This window comes from Aythya ferina, assembly GCF_964211825.1.
Source record: "Aythya ferina genome assembly, chromosome: 35".
Lineage (NCBI taxonomy): Eukaryota > Metazoa > Chordata > Aves > Anseriformes > Anatidae > Aythya > Aythya ferina.
The window spans coordinates 639,073-654,878 of record NC_140332.1 but is presented as its reverse complement, the minus strand read 5'-3'; the positions used below and the strand labels follow the sequence as shown (position 1 = coordinate 654,878).

Sequence of the window (15,806 nt, the reverse complement as noted above, 5' to 3'; positions counted from 1 at the left end):
CTGTGCGGACCGGAGAGAGGACTGGCGGCGGCCGCGCGGGGCCGGCGGCCGCCATGAAGTGAGCGGGGGGCGGGGGAGGGGATCCCGGGGAGGGGGTGGGGGGGGATCCCCGCGGTGGATCCCGAGGCGCGGGGGATCCCCCACCCCCCCCACCCCCTTTTAGGCCTCTTTTAGGCCCATTTCGGAGCCGGGGGGGGGGTTGGGGGGGGTGCGGCGGGGCTGGGCTCGGGCGGGAGCCCCCAGTGGATCCCTCCGAGCCCCCCCCCCAGCGGTGGATCCCTTCAGGCTCAACATCGACGGGCTCCTGGTGCCCTTCCCCTATGACTACATCTACCCCGAGCAGTTCTCCTACATGCTGGAGCTCAAGCGGACCTTGGACGCCAAGGTGGGCCGGGGATCCACTCCCCCTGGCAGGGATCCACCCGATCCCGGCTGGGATCCACTCTCTACTCTCTCCCCCACAGGGTCATGGCGTGCTGGAGATGCCCTCCGGGACCGGGAAGACGGTGTCGTTGCTGGCCCTCATCGTGGCGTACCAGCGGGTGAGCGCTGGCTCCCAGTGGATCCCAGTAGATCCCAGTGGATCCCAGGCTGTGCGAGCTCAGCATCTCTTGTCTCCTCCTCCAGGCTCGGCCGCTGGATGTGACCAAGCTGATCTACTGCTCCCGCACCGTGCCCGAGATCGAGAAGGTGGGGGCAGGGAGTGGATCCCCCCCCCTGGGGGGGGTGGGGTGGATCCCAAGGGATCCGTCTGAGCCTCGCCCCCCCCCCGCAGGTGATCGAGGAGCTGCGGAAGCTGCTGGATTACTACGAGAAGCAGCTCGGGGAGAAGCTGCCCTTCCTGGGGCTGGCGCTGAGCTCCAGGAAGAATCTGTGCATCCACCCCGAGGTGTGTGGGGGGGTACTGGGAGCACTGGGAGCACTGGGAGGGGGCTGGGGACACTGGGGACAGTGGGGGGGGGCTGGGGACAGGGCATGGTGGCAGCGGGGGCAGCGGCAGGGGGCAGATGCTACGGGGCTGGGGACACTGGGGGCACTGGGAGGGGGCTGGGGACAGCCCCTGGTGGCACTGGGGATACTGGGGACAGGGACTGGGGGCACTGGGAGCACTGGGGACAGGGCCTGAGAGCACTGAGAGTGCTGGGGACAGCCCCTGGTGGCACTGGGGACACTGGGGACAGGGACTGGGGGCACTGGGAATGCTGGGGACAGCTCCTGGGGAGACTGTGGTTACTGGGATGGGTCTGGGGACAGCCCCGGGTGGCACTGGGGACGCTGGGGACAGATCCTGGGGGCACTGGGGACAATGGTGGGGCTCTGGGGACAGATCCTGGCGGCACTGGGGACACTGGGGACATTAGAAGGGGTCACCCCTGGTGGCACTGGGGACGATGGTGGGGCTCTGGGGACACTGGGGACAGTGCCTGGTGGCACTGGGGACACTGGGGATGGTGGCAGGGCTTTGGGGACAGCCCCTGGTGGCACTGGGGACACTGGGGACAATTGTAGGGCTCTGGGGACAGATCCTGGTGGCATTGGGGGGGCTGGGGACAGATCCTGGTGGCACTGGGGACGATGGTGGGGCTCTGGGGACACTGGGGACAGCCCCTGGTGACACTGGGGACACTGGGGATGATGGTGGGACATTGGGGACAGCCCCTGGTGGCCCTGGTGACACCGGGGGACATCAGAAGGGGCCAGTTCCCGGTGTCCTCGGCGTCCCTGGGGACGTGGGCTGGGGGCAGCCCTGGTGGCAGAGGTGAGGGGGGGGGGGGGGGGTGGCAGAGGTGACAGGGGTGACACGGGGAGGTGACAGAGGAGGTGACAGGGGAGGTGACAGGGCTGTCCCCGTCCCCAGGTGTCGGCGCTGCGTTTCGGGCAGGAGGTGGACGGGCGCTGCCTCAGCCTCACGGCCTCCCACGTGCGCGCCCAGCACCGCCGCGACGCCGCCCTGCCCGCCTGCCGCTTCTTCGAGGTGGGGGCACCGGGGGGGGGGGGGGGGGGGGGGCACGCGCCACCTGGGGGGGGGGGTCACACGTCACTTGGGGGGGGCTTATGTCACCTGGGGGGGGTGACGTGTTACCTGGGGGGGGGACATGGCACCTGGGGGGGGACATGGCACCTGGGGGGGGGCTCGTGTCACCCTGGGGGGGTCACACATCACCTGGGGGGGGCTCGTGTCATTCTGGGGGGGTCACAGGTCACCGGGGGGGGTTCATGACACCCTGGGGGGGGCACACGTCACCTGGGGGGGGGCTTGTGTCACCCTGGGGGGGGCTCTTGTCATCCTAGGGGGGTCACAGGTCACCTGGGGGGGGGCTCATGGCACCTGGGGGGGTCACACATTGCCTGGGGGGGGCCTTGTGTCACCCTAGGGGGGGGTCACACGTCACTTTGGGGGGTCACAGGTCACCTGGGGGGGGCTTGTGTCACTCTGGGGGGGTCACACATCACCTGGGGGAGGTCATGTCACTCTGGGGGGGTCACAGGACACCTGGGGGGGGGCTCGTGTCACTTGGAAGGGGCTCATGTCACTCTGGGGGGGGTCACACATCACCTGGGGGGGGACTCGTGTCATTCTGGGGGGGTCACAGGTCACCTGGGGGGGGCTCATGGCACCTGGGCAGGGTGACATGGCACCTGGGGGGGGGCTCATGTCACCCTGGGGGGGTCACGTATCACTTTGGGGGGGGGTCACAGGTCACCTGGGGGGGGCACACATCACCCTGGGGGGTCACACGTCACCTGGGGGGGGTGACATGGCACCTGGGCGGGGGGACATGGCACCTGGGGGGAGTGACGTGTTACCTGGGGGAGGTCACACATTGATTGGGGGGGGGCTCGTGTCACCCTGGGGGGGCTCATGTCACCCTGGGGGGGTCACATATCGCTTTGGGGGGGTCACACATCACCTGGGGGGGCACACATCACCTGGGGGGGGTGACATGGCACCTGGGCGGGGGGACATCGCACCTGGGGGGTCTCGTGTCACCCTGGGGGGGTCACATATCACTTGGGGGGGGTGTCATGTCACTCGGGGGGGGGTCACACATCACCTGGGGGGGCTCATTTCACCTTGAGGGGGGGGCTCTTGTCATCCTAGGGGGGTCACAGGTCACCTGGGGGGGGGCTCGTGTCACTTGGAGGGGGCTCATGTCACCCTGTGGGGGTCACATGTCACCTGGGGGGGGGCTCATGGCACCTGGGGGGGTCACACATCACCTGGGGGGGGCTCATGTCACCCTGGGGGTCCCATATCACCTTGGGGGGGGGCTTGTGTCACCCTGGGGGGGTCCCATGTTGCCTGTGGGGGGGCTCATGTCACCCTGGGGGGGGCTTGTATCACCCTGGGGGGGTCACACATTGCCTGGGAGGGGCCTTGTGTCACCCTAGGGGGGTCACACGTCACCTGGGGGGGTCACAGGTCACTTGGGGGGGGCTCGTGTCACTCTGGGGGGGTCACACATCACCTGGGGGGGGGGGCTGGTGTCACCTTTTGGGGGGGTCACACATCACCTGGGGGGGGTCATGTCACTCTGGGGGGGTCACACATCATCTGGGGGGGGCTGGTGTCACCTTTTGGGGGGGGGGCTCACCCTTTGGGGTGACAACATCCCCATGGATAGGTAACACGATACATTAGTGCAAGGGGGGAGCCACACCACCTTGGGGCGCTTCACATCCCTTGGGGGGGGCCCAGAACATTTTAATCACCCCCCCCCGGCCCTCGTGACCCCCCCGGGGCTAATTTGTGTCCCCCCCCCCAGGAATTTGACACCCAGGGCCGCGAGGAGCTCCTGCCCTACGGCGTCTACAACCTGGACGACCTGAAGGCGTACGGCCGCCAGAGGGGCTGGTGCCCCTATTTCCTCGCCCGCTTTTCGGTAACGGGGGGGGGGGCTATGGGACACCGGGACCCCCCCCTGAAACCCGTGGGGGTGACGTTTGTGCCCCCCCCCCCCCAGATCCTCCACGCCAACGTGGTGGTCTACAGCTACCACTACCTGCTGGACCCCAAAATCGCCGACCTGGTGTCCAAGGAGCTGGCCAAAAAATCCGTCGTGGTCTTCGACGAGGCGCACAACATCGGTGAGCGCCCCCCCCCGTGACATCCCCAAGCGTCCCCAAGCGTCCCCAACCCCGCTGTCACCTCCTTTTTTTTTGTGCCCCCCCCTAAAGACAACGTCTGCATCGACTCCATGGGGGTGAACATCACGCGCCGCACGCTCGACCGCTGCCAGGCCAACGTGGCCACGCTGCAAGCCACCATCCAAAAGTGAGCACCCCCTTTTTACCCTTTTTTATCCCATTTTTGGCCTTTTTTGTCCCTTTTTTGTCACCGTGGCCCCCCCCCAGGATCAAGGACACGGACGCGGAGCGGCTGCGGGACGAGTACCGGCGCCTGGTGGAGGGGCTGCGAGAAGCGGGGGTCGCCCGCGAGACCGACCTCTACCTCGCCAACCCCGTGCTCCCCGACCAGATCCTACAAGGTCAGAGCCCCCCCCGGGTGAGGGGGGGGGTCACCGATGCGCCCCCTCCCTCGGTGACCCCCCCCCGGATCCGCACCGGCCACCCCCGGGGTCGTTTGAGGGTTGTTTTTTTTGGTGGGATTTCTCCCCAAAATAAAGCTCGGAGGCAGCCGGGATGTGGCTGAATGGGGTGGGGGGGTCGGGGGGGGGGGCTCAAAAGTCTCAGGACGCCCCCCCCCAAGATGTATGCGGGGGTTTTGGGGTGCCCCCCCCCTGTTTTTTTACCCCGGGGGGGCTCCGAGCCTCTGCTGGTGCCCCCAGGGCTGGGTGCAGCCCGCCCCTTGGGGTATGGGACCCCCCCCTTGGGGTATGGGACCCCCCCCTTGGGGTGTGGGACCCCCCCCTTGGGGTGTGGGACCCCCCCCCACTGCCACTGCACAGATCGGGGGGGTCCCAAAATTCCTTTTTGGGTGCCCCCCCCCACTTCTGACCCATATTTGGGTGCCGCCCCCCCAATTTCTACCCTAGGGAGGGGTCTCTGCTCCCCCCAATCCCCCAATTTCTGTTGTGGGGAAATCCGGCCCCCCCCCTCTGCATTTCTGTGCCCCCCCCAATATTTCTGTCCCCCCCCCCTTTTATTTCTGTGCCCCCCCGGTGTTTTTATGCCCCCCCCCCTTTTTTTTTGTCCCCCCCCCAACCCCAATCCCTTTGGGGCGCCCCCAGCCCCACCACCTGGGACCTTCACCCCTCCCTCTGCATTTCCATGCCCCCCCCAAAATTTCTGTGCCCCCCCCAAAATTTCCACATCCCCCCCATATCTCTGTGCCCCCCCCTTTTATTTCTATGCCCCCCCCGGTATTTTTATGCCCCCCCCTCACCTTTATACCCCCCCAAACCCCAACCCTTCATCGCGCTCCCACCCCTCTCCCCACCTTTCCCTGCGCCCCCTTTACCCCCACGCCCCCCCCTTCGCTCCCACGCCCCCCCAATTTATCCCCGCGCCCCCCCCGGGAGTTTTTTAACCCCCCCTTTTTTTATTTTGCCCCCCCCCCAGAGGCTGTCCCCGGCAGCATCCGCACGGCCGAGCACTTCGTGGGCTTCCTCAAGCGCCTGGTGGCTTACCTGCGAGCGCGCCTGCGGGGGCCCCGGGTGGTTCAGGAGAGCCCCCCCGCCTTCCTCCGAGACCTCCACGACAAGGTCTGCATCGAGCGCAAGCCCCTGCGGTGAGTCCGTGCCCCCCCCCCAAAAAAAAAAAGCCCCCCCACCCCCCCTTTCCGTGCCCGAAAAGGCGGAGACCCCCCTGGTGGCCGCTGGTGCCTGGGATCTGCTTCGGGGTGTGTCAACCCCCCCCCCCCCCCAAACCTAAAATAGTGCCCCCCCCTCCTCGTTTTGGGATGATGTGACCCCCCCCCAGGTGATGTATCCCCCCCCCGGGGTGATGGGAGCCCCCCCAGGGTGGTGTCACCCCCCCCAGGACACCGTGTCCCCTGTCCATGGTGACATTTTCCGCCCCCTCTCTCATTGGGACAGTGTCCCCCCCACTTTGGGATGCCGTGTGCCCCCCCCAGGGTGACATGAGACCCCCCCCAGGTGACACGGGGCCCCCCAGGGTGCTGTGTCCCCCCCCCATGTCACCATGTCCCCCCCCCATGTCACCATGTCCCCAACGCGTCCCCTCCAGCTCACCCTCCCCAGAGCATTTCCCCCTCCGTGGGTGCCATCACGCCCCCCCCACGAGTGCCATCACCCCCCCAGGGGTGCCATCACCCCCCCACGAGTGCCATCACCCCCCCAGGTGCCATCGTGCCCCCCCCCATGTCACCATAACCCCCCCACATCACCGTGTCCCCAGTGCATCCCCTCCAGCTCCCCCCCCTCTTCCCCAGGGCATTTCCCCCCCCGTGGGTGCCATCACGCCCCCCCCACGAGTGCCATCACCCCCCCACGAGTGCCATCACCCCCCCAGGGGTGCCGTCACCCCCCCACAAGTGCCATCACCCCCCCAGGTGCCATCGTGCCCCCCCCATGTCACCATGTCCCCCCCCAACACACCACATCCCCTCCAGCTCCCCCTCCTCTTCCCCAGAGCATTTCCCCCCCCGTGGGTGCCATCACGCCCCCCCCACGAGTGCCATCACCCCCCCACGAGTGCCATCACCCCCCCAGGGGTGCCGTCACCCCCCCACGAGTGAAATCACCCCCCCAGGTGCCATTGTGCCCCCCCCATGTCACCGTGTCCCCAACGCGTCCCCTCCAGCTCACCCTCCCCAGAGCATTTCCCCCCCCGTGGGTGCCATCACGCCCCCCCCACGAGTGCCATCACCCCCCCAGGGGTCCCATCACCCCCCCAGGGGTGCCGTCACCCCCCCAGGAGTGACGTGTCCCCCCCCGTGTCCCCGTCCCCCCCCCAGGTTCTGCGCCGAGCGCCTGCGCTCGCTGCTGCGCACGCTGGAGATCGCCGACGTGGCCGACTTCTCCGCCATCACCTTGGTCTCCAACTTCGCCACCCTCGTCAGCACCTACTCCAAAGGTCCTTTTTTTTTCCCGGGGGGGGGCCCTCCGGGGGGGGCCACCACCTTTGAGCCCCCCCCGGCCTTTTTATTTTGCCCCCTTCCCTCTTTAATCGGCGCCGGATCGGGCGTTGGGCTGTGGGGATGGGGAGGTTGGGGGGGGAATAGGCGACGTGGGGGGGGCTCTGCGGTGTGGGGGGGCCCTGCTGGGTGCCCCCCCTAATTGATGAGTGCCCCCCCCGTGTATTTATGTGCCCCCCCCCCTTTTTTTTCCAGGCTTCACCATCATCATCGAGCCCTTCGACGACAGGACCCCCACCATCTCCAACCCCATCCTGCACTTCAGGTGGGGCTCGGGGGGGGGGGGAAAGGGGCTGGGGGGGGGCACGGGGGGTGGAAAAATGTCTGGGGGGGGCACAAAAGGTTTGGGGGGGGCACAGGGGTTTTTTTTGGGGGGTACAGGGCTTTTTTGGGGGAGTTACAGGGCTTTTTTGGGGGGAAAAAGGGGCTGGGGGGGCACAGGGAGGTTTGGGGGGGCACGTTTTTTTTGGGGGGGCACAGTTTTTTTTGAGGGGGGGCACAGGGGGGCTGGAGGGGTCGTGGGGGGTGCTGGGGGGGGGTCATGGGGGTCTATGGGGAGGTCCTGCCCCAATGCTGGGGGCAGAGGGGCAGAGGCTCGGGGTGGGGGGGGGCACGGAATTTTGGGGGGGGGGCTCTGGAGGGTTGGGGGGGGGCACTGGTGTCACCCGTGTGCCCCCCCCCGCAGCTGCATGGACGCCTCCATCGCCATCAAACCCGTCTTTGAGCGCTTCCAGTCCGTCATCATCACCTCGGGGGTCAGTCCCTGCCCCCCCCGGGACCCCCCCCATGTCCTCCCATGACCCCATGGCCCCCCCATGGCCCCCCCGTGTCCCCCCCCGTCCCCATTTCCCACCCGTGTCCCCCCCATGACCCTGTCATGTCCCCCAGGACCCCCCCCATGTCCTCCCATGACCCCATGCCCCCCCAGGACCCCCCCATGACCCTATGTCCCCCCCCATGTCCCCCGCAGGACCCCCCCCAGGACCCCATGTCCCCCCCATGACCCTGTCATGTCCCCGTGTCCCCCCCATGGACCCCCCCCCGTGTCCCTCACTGCCCCCCCAGGACCCCCCCATGTCCCCCCCATGACCCCATGTCCTCCCATGACCCCATGCCCCCCCCCATGTCCCCAGGACCCCCCCAGGACCCCCCAGGACCCCCCCCATGACCCCATGTCCCCCCCATGACCCTGTCATGTCCCCGTGCCCCCCCCATGTCCCCACGTCCCTCACCACCCCCCCAGGACCCCCCCCATGTCCCCAGGACTCCCCCATGGCCCCCCCATGTCCCCCCCCATCCCCAGGACCCCCCCATGACCCCCCATGACCCCATGTCCCCCCCATGCCCCCCCCATGTCCCCCCCCCATCCCCAGGACCCCCCCATGCCCCCCCCATGTCCCCCCCATATCAGCATCCCCCCCTCGCCCCCCCCATTCCCTCTATGCCCCCCCCCACCATGGGACCCACCACATCTGACCCCCCCCCTTTTTTTTCCCCCCCCCCCTTCTCCCCCCAGACCCTGTCCCCCCTGGACATTTACCCCAAAATCCTGGATTTTCGCCCCGTTACCATGGCGACCTTCACCATGACGCTGGCGCGGACCTGCCTGTGCCCCATGGTGAGCTTTGGGGGGGGGGACATTTGGGGGGGGGGACACATTTGGGGACCCCATTGTCACCTTGTGTCCCCCCCCCCAGATCGTGGGCCGGGGCAATGACCAGGTGGCCATCAGCTCCAAGTTCGAGACCAGAGAGGACATCGGTAGGGGACAGGGACACCGGGGGGGGGACAGGGACATGGGGGGGGACAGGGACACCTGGGGGGGGCAGGGACACAGGGGGGGGACAGGGACACTGGGGGGGGGGACAGGGATACAGGGGGGGAAAAGAGATGGGAATGGGGACAAGGGGACAGGGACACGGGGGGGGACAGGGATGGGGATGAAGGGACAGGGACACCGGGGGGGGACACACAGGGACACGGGGGGGGGACAGGGACACTGGGGGGGGGACAGGGACACGGGGGGGGACAGGGATGGGGATGAGGGGACAGGGACATTGGGGGGGGACAGGGACACGGGGGGGGGACAGGGACACTGGGGGGGGGACAGGGACACGGGGGGGGACGGGGATGGGGATGGGGATGGGGATGAGGGGACAGGGACACCAGGGGGGAGCAGGGACAGGGACGTGGTTATAGGGCACAGGGAGGGGACAGGGACATGGTTATAGGGACAGGGACACGGTTATGGGATCAGGGAGGGGACAGGGACATGGTTATAGGGCACAGGGAAGGGACAGGGACGTGATTATAGGGACACGGACATGGTTATGGGGTCAGGGAGGACATGGGGACATAGTTATAGGGCACAGGGAGAGGACAGGGACATGGTTATAGTGGCAGGGACAGGGTTATGGGATCAGGGAGGACAGGGACATGGTTATAGGGACAGGGAAGGGACAGTGACATGGTTATAGGGACAGGGACACAGTTATGGGATCAGGGAAGGGACAGGGACATGGTTATAGGGGTAGGGACAGGGTTATGGGATCAGGGAGGGGACAGGGACAGGGTTATGGGATCAGGGAGGACAGGGACATGGTTATAGGGACAGGGAAGGGACAGTGACATGGTTATAGGGACAGGGACACAGTTATGGGATCAGGGAAGGGACAGGGACATGGTTATAGGGGTAGGGACAGGGTTATGGGATCAAGGAGGGGACAGGGACATGGTTATAGGGTATGGGGAAGGGGCAGTGACTTGGTTATGGGATCACGGAGGGGACAGGGACATGGTTATAGGGACAGGGTTATGGGATCGGGAAGGGGACAGGGACACAGTTATGGGATCAGGGAGGGGACAGGAACATGGTTATAGGGACAGGGAGGGGACAGGGACATGGTTATAGGGACAGGGACACGGTTATGGGATCAGGGAGGGGACAGGGACGTGGTTATAGGGCACAGGGAGAGGACAGGGACATGGTTATAGGGACAGGGATGTGGTTATGGGATCAGGGAGGGGACAGGGACATGGTTATAGGGACAGGGACACAGTTATGGGATCAGGGAGGGGACAGGGACATGGTTATGGGATCAGGGAGCGGACAGGGACTTGGTTATAGGGTATGGGGAAGGGACAGGGACAGGGTTATGGGATCACAGAGGGGACAGGGACATGGTTATAGGGACAGGGACACAGTTATAGGAGAGGGAGGGGACAGGGACGTGGTTATAGGGCACAGGGAACACCCAGGGACATGGTTATGGGATCAGGGACGTGGTTATGGGATCAGGGAGGGGACAGGGACACGGTTATAGGGACAGGAACACGGTTATGGGATCAGGGGTGACAAGAACACCATCCTACAGCACAGAGCGGGGACGGGGACACGGTGACATGTCACGGAGCGGGGACGGGGTTACGGGGCGGTTGGGGGGCGTTATTTGGGGTCTTTTGGGGGCACCCCGAGTGACCCCGGGGCTCAGCCGTCATCCGCAACTACGGGAACCTGCTGCTGGAGCTGTCGGCCGTGGTCCCCGACGGCCTCGTCGCCTTCTTCACCAGCTACCAGTACATGGAGAACATCGTGGCCTCCTGGTACGAGCAGGTAGGCGACCCCAAACCCGCCCCCAAAAAGGGCCCTCGGGTGGCCCCCGCCCCGCTCACGCTGTCCCCTGTGTCCCCTTTTGGTGTCCCCTTTGTCCCCATCCCAGGGCATCCTGGAGAACATCCAGCGCAACAAGCTCATCTTCATCGAGACGCAGGACGGGGCCGAGACCAGTATGGCCCTGGAGAAGTACCAGGAGGTGGCTGGTCCCGGCCCTTGGGGTCCCCTTGGGGTTGTCCCTGTCCCCTGGGGTCCCTTGGGGTTGTCCCTGTCCCCTGGGGTCCCCTTGGGGCTGTTCCCATCCTCTGGGGTCCCCTTGGGGCTGTCCCCGTCCTCTGGGGGCTGTCCCCATCCCTTCGGGTCCCCTGGGGTCCCCTTGGGGCTGTCCCTGTCCTCTGGGGTCCCTTGGGGTTGTCCCTGTCCCCTGGGAGCCATCCCCATTCCCTGGGGTCTGTCCCCATCCCCTGGGGTCCCCTTGGGGCTGTCCCCGTCCTCTGGGGTTCCCTTGGGGTTGTCCCTGTCCCCTGGGGCTGTCCCCATCCCCTGGGGTCCCCTTGGGGTCCCCTTGGGGCTGTCCCCGTCCTCTGGGGTCCCTTGGGGCTGTCCCCATCTCCTGGGAGCCATCCCCATTCCCTGGGGTCCGTCCCCATCCCCTGGCGTCCCCTTGGGGTTGTCCCCGTCCCCTGGGGTCCCTTGGGGTTGTCCCTGTCCCCTGGGGGCTGTCCCCATCCCCTGGGGTCCCCTGGGAGCCATCCCCATCCCCTGGGGGCTCTCCCTGTCCCCTGGGGTCCCCTTGGGGCTGTTCCCATCCTCTGAGGTCCCCTTGGGGCTGTCCCCATCCCCTGGGAGCTGTCCCCATCCCCTGGGGTCCCTTTGGGGCTGTCCCTGTCCCCTAGGGTCCCCTTGGGGCTGTCCCCATCCTCTGGGGTCCCTTGGGGGCCATCCCCATCCCCTGGGGGCTCTCCTTGTCCTTTGGGGTCCCCCGGGGGCTGTCCCTGTCCCATAGGGGCCGTCCCCATTCCCAGTGGCCATCCCCATCCCCTGGGGGCTCTTCCGGTCCTTTGGGGTCCCCTTGGGGTTGTCCCTGTCCCCTGGGGCTGTCCCCACCCCTTGGGGTCCCCTTGGGGCTGTCCCCATCCCCTGAGGTCCCTTGGGGGCTGTCCCCATCTCCTGGGAGCCATCCCCATTCCCTGGGGTCCGTCCCCATCCCCTGGCGTCCCCTTGGGGTTGTCCCCATCCCCTGGGGTCCCTTGGGGTTGTCCCTGTCCCCTGGGGGCTGTCCCCATCCCCTGGGGTCCCCTGGGAGCCATCCCCATCCCCTGGGGGCTCTCCCTGTCCCCTGGGGTCCCTTTGGGGCTGTCCCTGTCCTCTGGGGTCCCTTGGGGTTGTCCCTGTCCCCTGGGGCTGTCCCCATTCCCTGGGGTCTGTCCCCATCCCCTGGGGTCCCCTTGGGGCTGTCCCCATCCCCTGGGAGCTGTCCCCATCACTTGGGGTCCTCTGGGGGCCATCCCCATCCCCTAGGGCTCTCCCTGTCCCCTGGGGTCCCCTTGGGGTTGTCCCTGTCCTCTTGGGGCTGTCCCCATCCCCTGGGGTCCCCTGGGAGCCATCCCCATCCCCTGGGGGCTGTCCCTGTCCCCTGGGGGCTGTCCCCACTCCCTTGGGTTTGTCCCCATCCCCTGGGGGCTCTCCCTGTCCCCTGGGGTCCCCTTGGGGCTGTCCCCATCCCCTGGGGAGCTGTCCCGATCACTTGGGGTCCCCTGGGTGCTGTCCCCATCCCCTGGGGTCCCCTGGTGTCCCCTGGGTGCTGTCCCTGTCCCCTGGGGACCATCCCCATCCCCTGGGTGCTGTCCCTGTCCCCATCCCCTGGTGTCCCCTGGGGTCCCCTGGGTGCTGTCCCCATCCCCTGGGGTCCCCTGGGGTCCCCTGGTGTCCCCTGGGTGCTGTCCCCATCCCCTGGTGTCCCCTGGGTGCTGTCCCCATCCCCTGGGGTCCCCTGGTGTCCCCTGGTGTCCCCTGGGTGCTGTCCCTGTCCCCTGGTGTCCCCTGGGTGCTGTCCCCATCCCCTGGTGTCCCCTGGTGTCCCCTGGGTGCTGTCCCCATCCCCTGGTGTCCCCTGGGTGCTGTCCTCATCCCCTGGTGTCCCCTGGTGTCCCCTGGGTGCTGTCCCTGTCCCCTGGTGTCCCCTGGTGTCCCCTGGGTGCTGTCCCCATCCCCTGGTGTCCCCTGGGTGCTGTCCCCATCCCCTGGTGTCCCCTGGTGTCCCCTGGGTGCTGTCCCTGTCCCCTGGTGTCCCCTGGGTGCTGTCCCCGGGGGGGTGACCCGGCTCTGTTTTTCGGCAGGCCTGCGAGAACGGCCGCGGTGCCATCCTGCTCTCGGTGGCCCGGGGCAAGGTGTCGGAGGGCATCGACTTCGGTGAGGGACGGGGACAAGTTCGGGGAGGGGAGGGGGACGTGGGGGGGGGACACGGACGTGGCTCCCCCCCGTGGTGTCCCCGATGTCACCGTGTGTCCCCCCTGCAGTGCACCACTACGGGAGGGCCGTGGTCATGTTCGGGGTGCCCTACGTCTACACCCAGAGCCGCATCCTGAAGGTGAGGGGCGTGGGGACAGCGGGGGGCACCCTGGGGACCACCAGGAACCCTCCTGGGACCCCAACGGGCACCCATGGGACACAATGGGGCACCCTGGGGACCTGCAGGACGTGCTGGTGCCACAGGGGGGCACCCATGGGACATGGTGGGGATGACCAGGACCCCCTTGGGACCCTGCCAGGCACCCATGGGACACAGTGAGGCACCCTGGGGACCACCAGGACCCCCCTGGGAGCCCAACAGGCACTCAGGGGACACAGCGGGGGACCACCAGGACCATACTGGGACCCCACTGATCACCCATGGGACACAATGGGGCACCCTGGGGACCACCAAGACCCCCTTGGGACCCCACCAGGCACCCAGGGGACCAATGGGGGACCCCCAGGACCCCCAGGGACCCCACCAAGCACCAGGGGAACACAAGCGGTGCACGGGGGCGCACACCCCACGGGCTGCAGCGGACCCCCGGGGGGGACACCGCAAGACCCTAGAGGGGCACCCCACTGTCAGAGCAGCCCCCTAAAGATCTTCGTGTCCCCCCCCCTCTCCCCCAGGCACGCCTGGAGTACCTGCGGGACCAATTCCAGATCCGGGAGAACGATTTCCTCACCTTCGACGCCATGCGCCACGCCGCCCAGTGCGTCGGCCGGGCTCTGCGGGGCAAAACCGACTACGGCCTCATGGTTTTCGCCGATAAGGTGGGTGCCAGCTCCTGGCACGGGTTGAGGGGGGGTTAAAAAAATAAAAAAACCCACTAAATTCCTTCTCGTGACCCCCCCGTGGCGCAGCGTTTCGCCCGGGCGGACAAGCGGGGCAAGCTGCCGCGGTGGATCCAGGAGCACATCTCCGACGCCAACCTCAACCTGACGGTGGACGAGGCCGTGCAAGTGGCCAAATTCTTCCTGCGGCAGATGGCCCAGCCCTTCCAGAAGGTGAGGACCCTTTTTATTTATTTTTTTGGGTTTTTTTTTTTTTTTGGGACCCCCCCCCAAAGCCCCTCTGACGTCGGCCCCCCCGGGGTAGGAGGACCAGCTGGGGCTGTCGCTGCTGACGCTGGAGCAGCTGCAGTCGGAGGAGGTTTTGCAGAGGATCGAGCAGATCGCCCAGCAGGCTTGAGGCTGGGGGGGGGCGGCGACCCCCCCACCGCACGCTCGGAGCAAGACTTGACCCCCCCCCGGACCACCACTGTGTGCGTGGAAAGGGATCGGGAAAGCCCCCAGCGGTGGGGAGGGGGACGGAGATCCCCCCCCTGTGGGGGCGGAGCGGGGCCCAGGTCCCCCCCCCCGTGTGTTTGGGGTGGGGGCTGGAGCCCCCCCCGAGCACAGGGAGGGGGATCTGGGTCCCCCCCCACAACTTGGATTGGGATCTGGACACCTCCCCCCGATCACATGGACTAGGATCTGGAGCCCCCCCTGTATTTGGGGTGGGGTCTGGAGCCCCCCTGTTACACAGAGCAGGACCTGGACCCCCCCCCATATATTTGGGGTGGGGTCTGGAGCCCCCCCGCTCACACGGAGCAGGACCTGGACCCCCCCCAGTCCTGCTGGAGCCGCACATTGGGACCCACCCCCCCCACCCCCCCCCAGTGTTCCCAAAATAAAGCAGCTGCAGGCGGGACCCCCGCCCCCCACCCCGTGTCTCTGTCCCCCCTGTGCTCCCCCCTCAACTTTTTTTTTTTGGGGTGGGGGCTGTGGTGCCCCCGCTGCAGGGAGGGATGGGTGGGAGCAGGCTTGTGGCCCCCCCGGCCCCAAAAGTGCCCCCCCAGCCCCCACAGCCTGGGTCCCATTGTCCCCATGTTGCTGGCACCCAGGGTCCCCGTGTGCCCAGGGTCCCCATTGTCCCCATGTCCCCAGCACCCCATGTCCCCAAGGTCCCCATGTCCCTGGCACCCCATTTCCTTGGCTCCCCAGGGCCCCATTGTCCCCAGTGTCCCCATTGTCCCCTTGTCCTAGCACCCCATGTCCCCAGGGTCCCTGGCACCCCATGTCCCCACAATCCTATTGTCCCCAGTGTCCCCATTGTCCCCCTGTCCCTGGCACCCCATGTCCCCAAGGTCCCCAGGGTCCCCAGCACCCCAAGTCCCCAGGGCCCTATTGTCCCCATTGTCCCCCTGTCCCTGGCACCCCTTGTCCCCACTGTCCCCATGTCCCCAGGGTCCCCCCCATGGCCACCCCCTTGTGCCAGCAGCACCCTGTTAACGGGGCACCCATGGGTGGGGGGGGGGAGGCGCCCTATGGGGAACCCCACAGGTGTGGGACCCCCCCCCAGCAATCCGGCCCCCCCCCCCACGCTCCGTGCCTCAGTTTCCCCATGGGGACACCCTCCACCATTTTGGGGTGCGGGGGGGGGGTTCCTAATGCCACCCCCTTCCCCACCCATGGGTGCCCCCCCCCCCAGGTTCCCGCCGCCCTTCCCGTGCCCCCCGTTGGGGTCCCCAGCGCCGACACTGGATCCGGCCGCGAAACCCAACCCGGCCTAAAAATACCGGGCGTGAGGGGGGGGCTCGGAGCCACCCCCCCACCCCCCCCCGGCTTGAATTG

General features: G+C 67.3%; 1 protein-coding gene across 2 annotated transcripts; it reads left to right on the top strand.

Moving 5' to 3' along the window:
- The first annotated feature begins 12 nt into the window (after positions 1-12).
- Positions 13-14,844, top strand: ERCC2 (ERCC excision repair 2, TFIIH core complex helicase subunit). 2 transcript variants are annotated; one of them, XM_084501946.1, is made up of 23 exons: positions 16-58; positions 286-385; positions 465-542; positions 628-690; positions 776-889; positions 1,859-1,975; positions 3,768-3,884; positions 3,966-4,089; positions 4,180-4,276; positions 4,357-4,490; positions 5,524-5,692; positions 6,881-6,999; positions 7,256-7,325; positions 7,746-7,815; positions 8,577-8,678; positions 8,758-8,821; positions 10,552-10,673; positions 10,780-10,872; positions 13,013-13,085; positions 13,193-13,263; positions 13,821-13,964; positions 14,055-14,198; positions 14,290-14,844. In XM_084501946.1, the coding sequence occupies exons 1-23, from the start codon at positions 54-56 to the stop codon at positions 14,380-14,382; spliced, it is 2,283 nt and encodes a 760-aa protein (XP_084358072.1). In that variant the 5' UTR covers positions 16-53; the 3' UTR covers positions 14,383-14,844. The 2 variants fall into 2 exon arrangements, with proteins under 2 accessions (XP_084358073.1, XP_084358072.1); XM_084501947.1 differs by lacking the exons at positions 14,055-14,198; positions 14,290-14,844 and having other exon boundaries at positions 13-58; positions 10,631-10,673; positions 13,821-13,958.
- The last annotated feature ends 962 nt before the right edge of the window (positions 14,845-15,806 follow it).

Excerpts from the sequence above, each read along its gene's own strand:
- ERCC2 (XM_084501946.1), top strand. Across the intron at positions 691-775 it reads CCGTGCCCGAGATCGAGAAG|GTGATCGAGGAGCTGCGGAA; the intron begins GTGGGGGCAGGG and ends CCCCCCCCGCAG. Across the intron at positions 4,090-4,179 it reads CGACGAGGCGCACAACATCG|ACAACGTCTGCATCGACTCC; the intron begins GTGAGCGCCCCC and ends CCCCCCCTAAAG.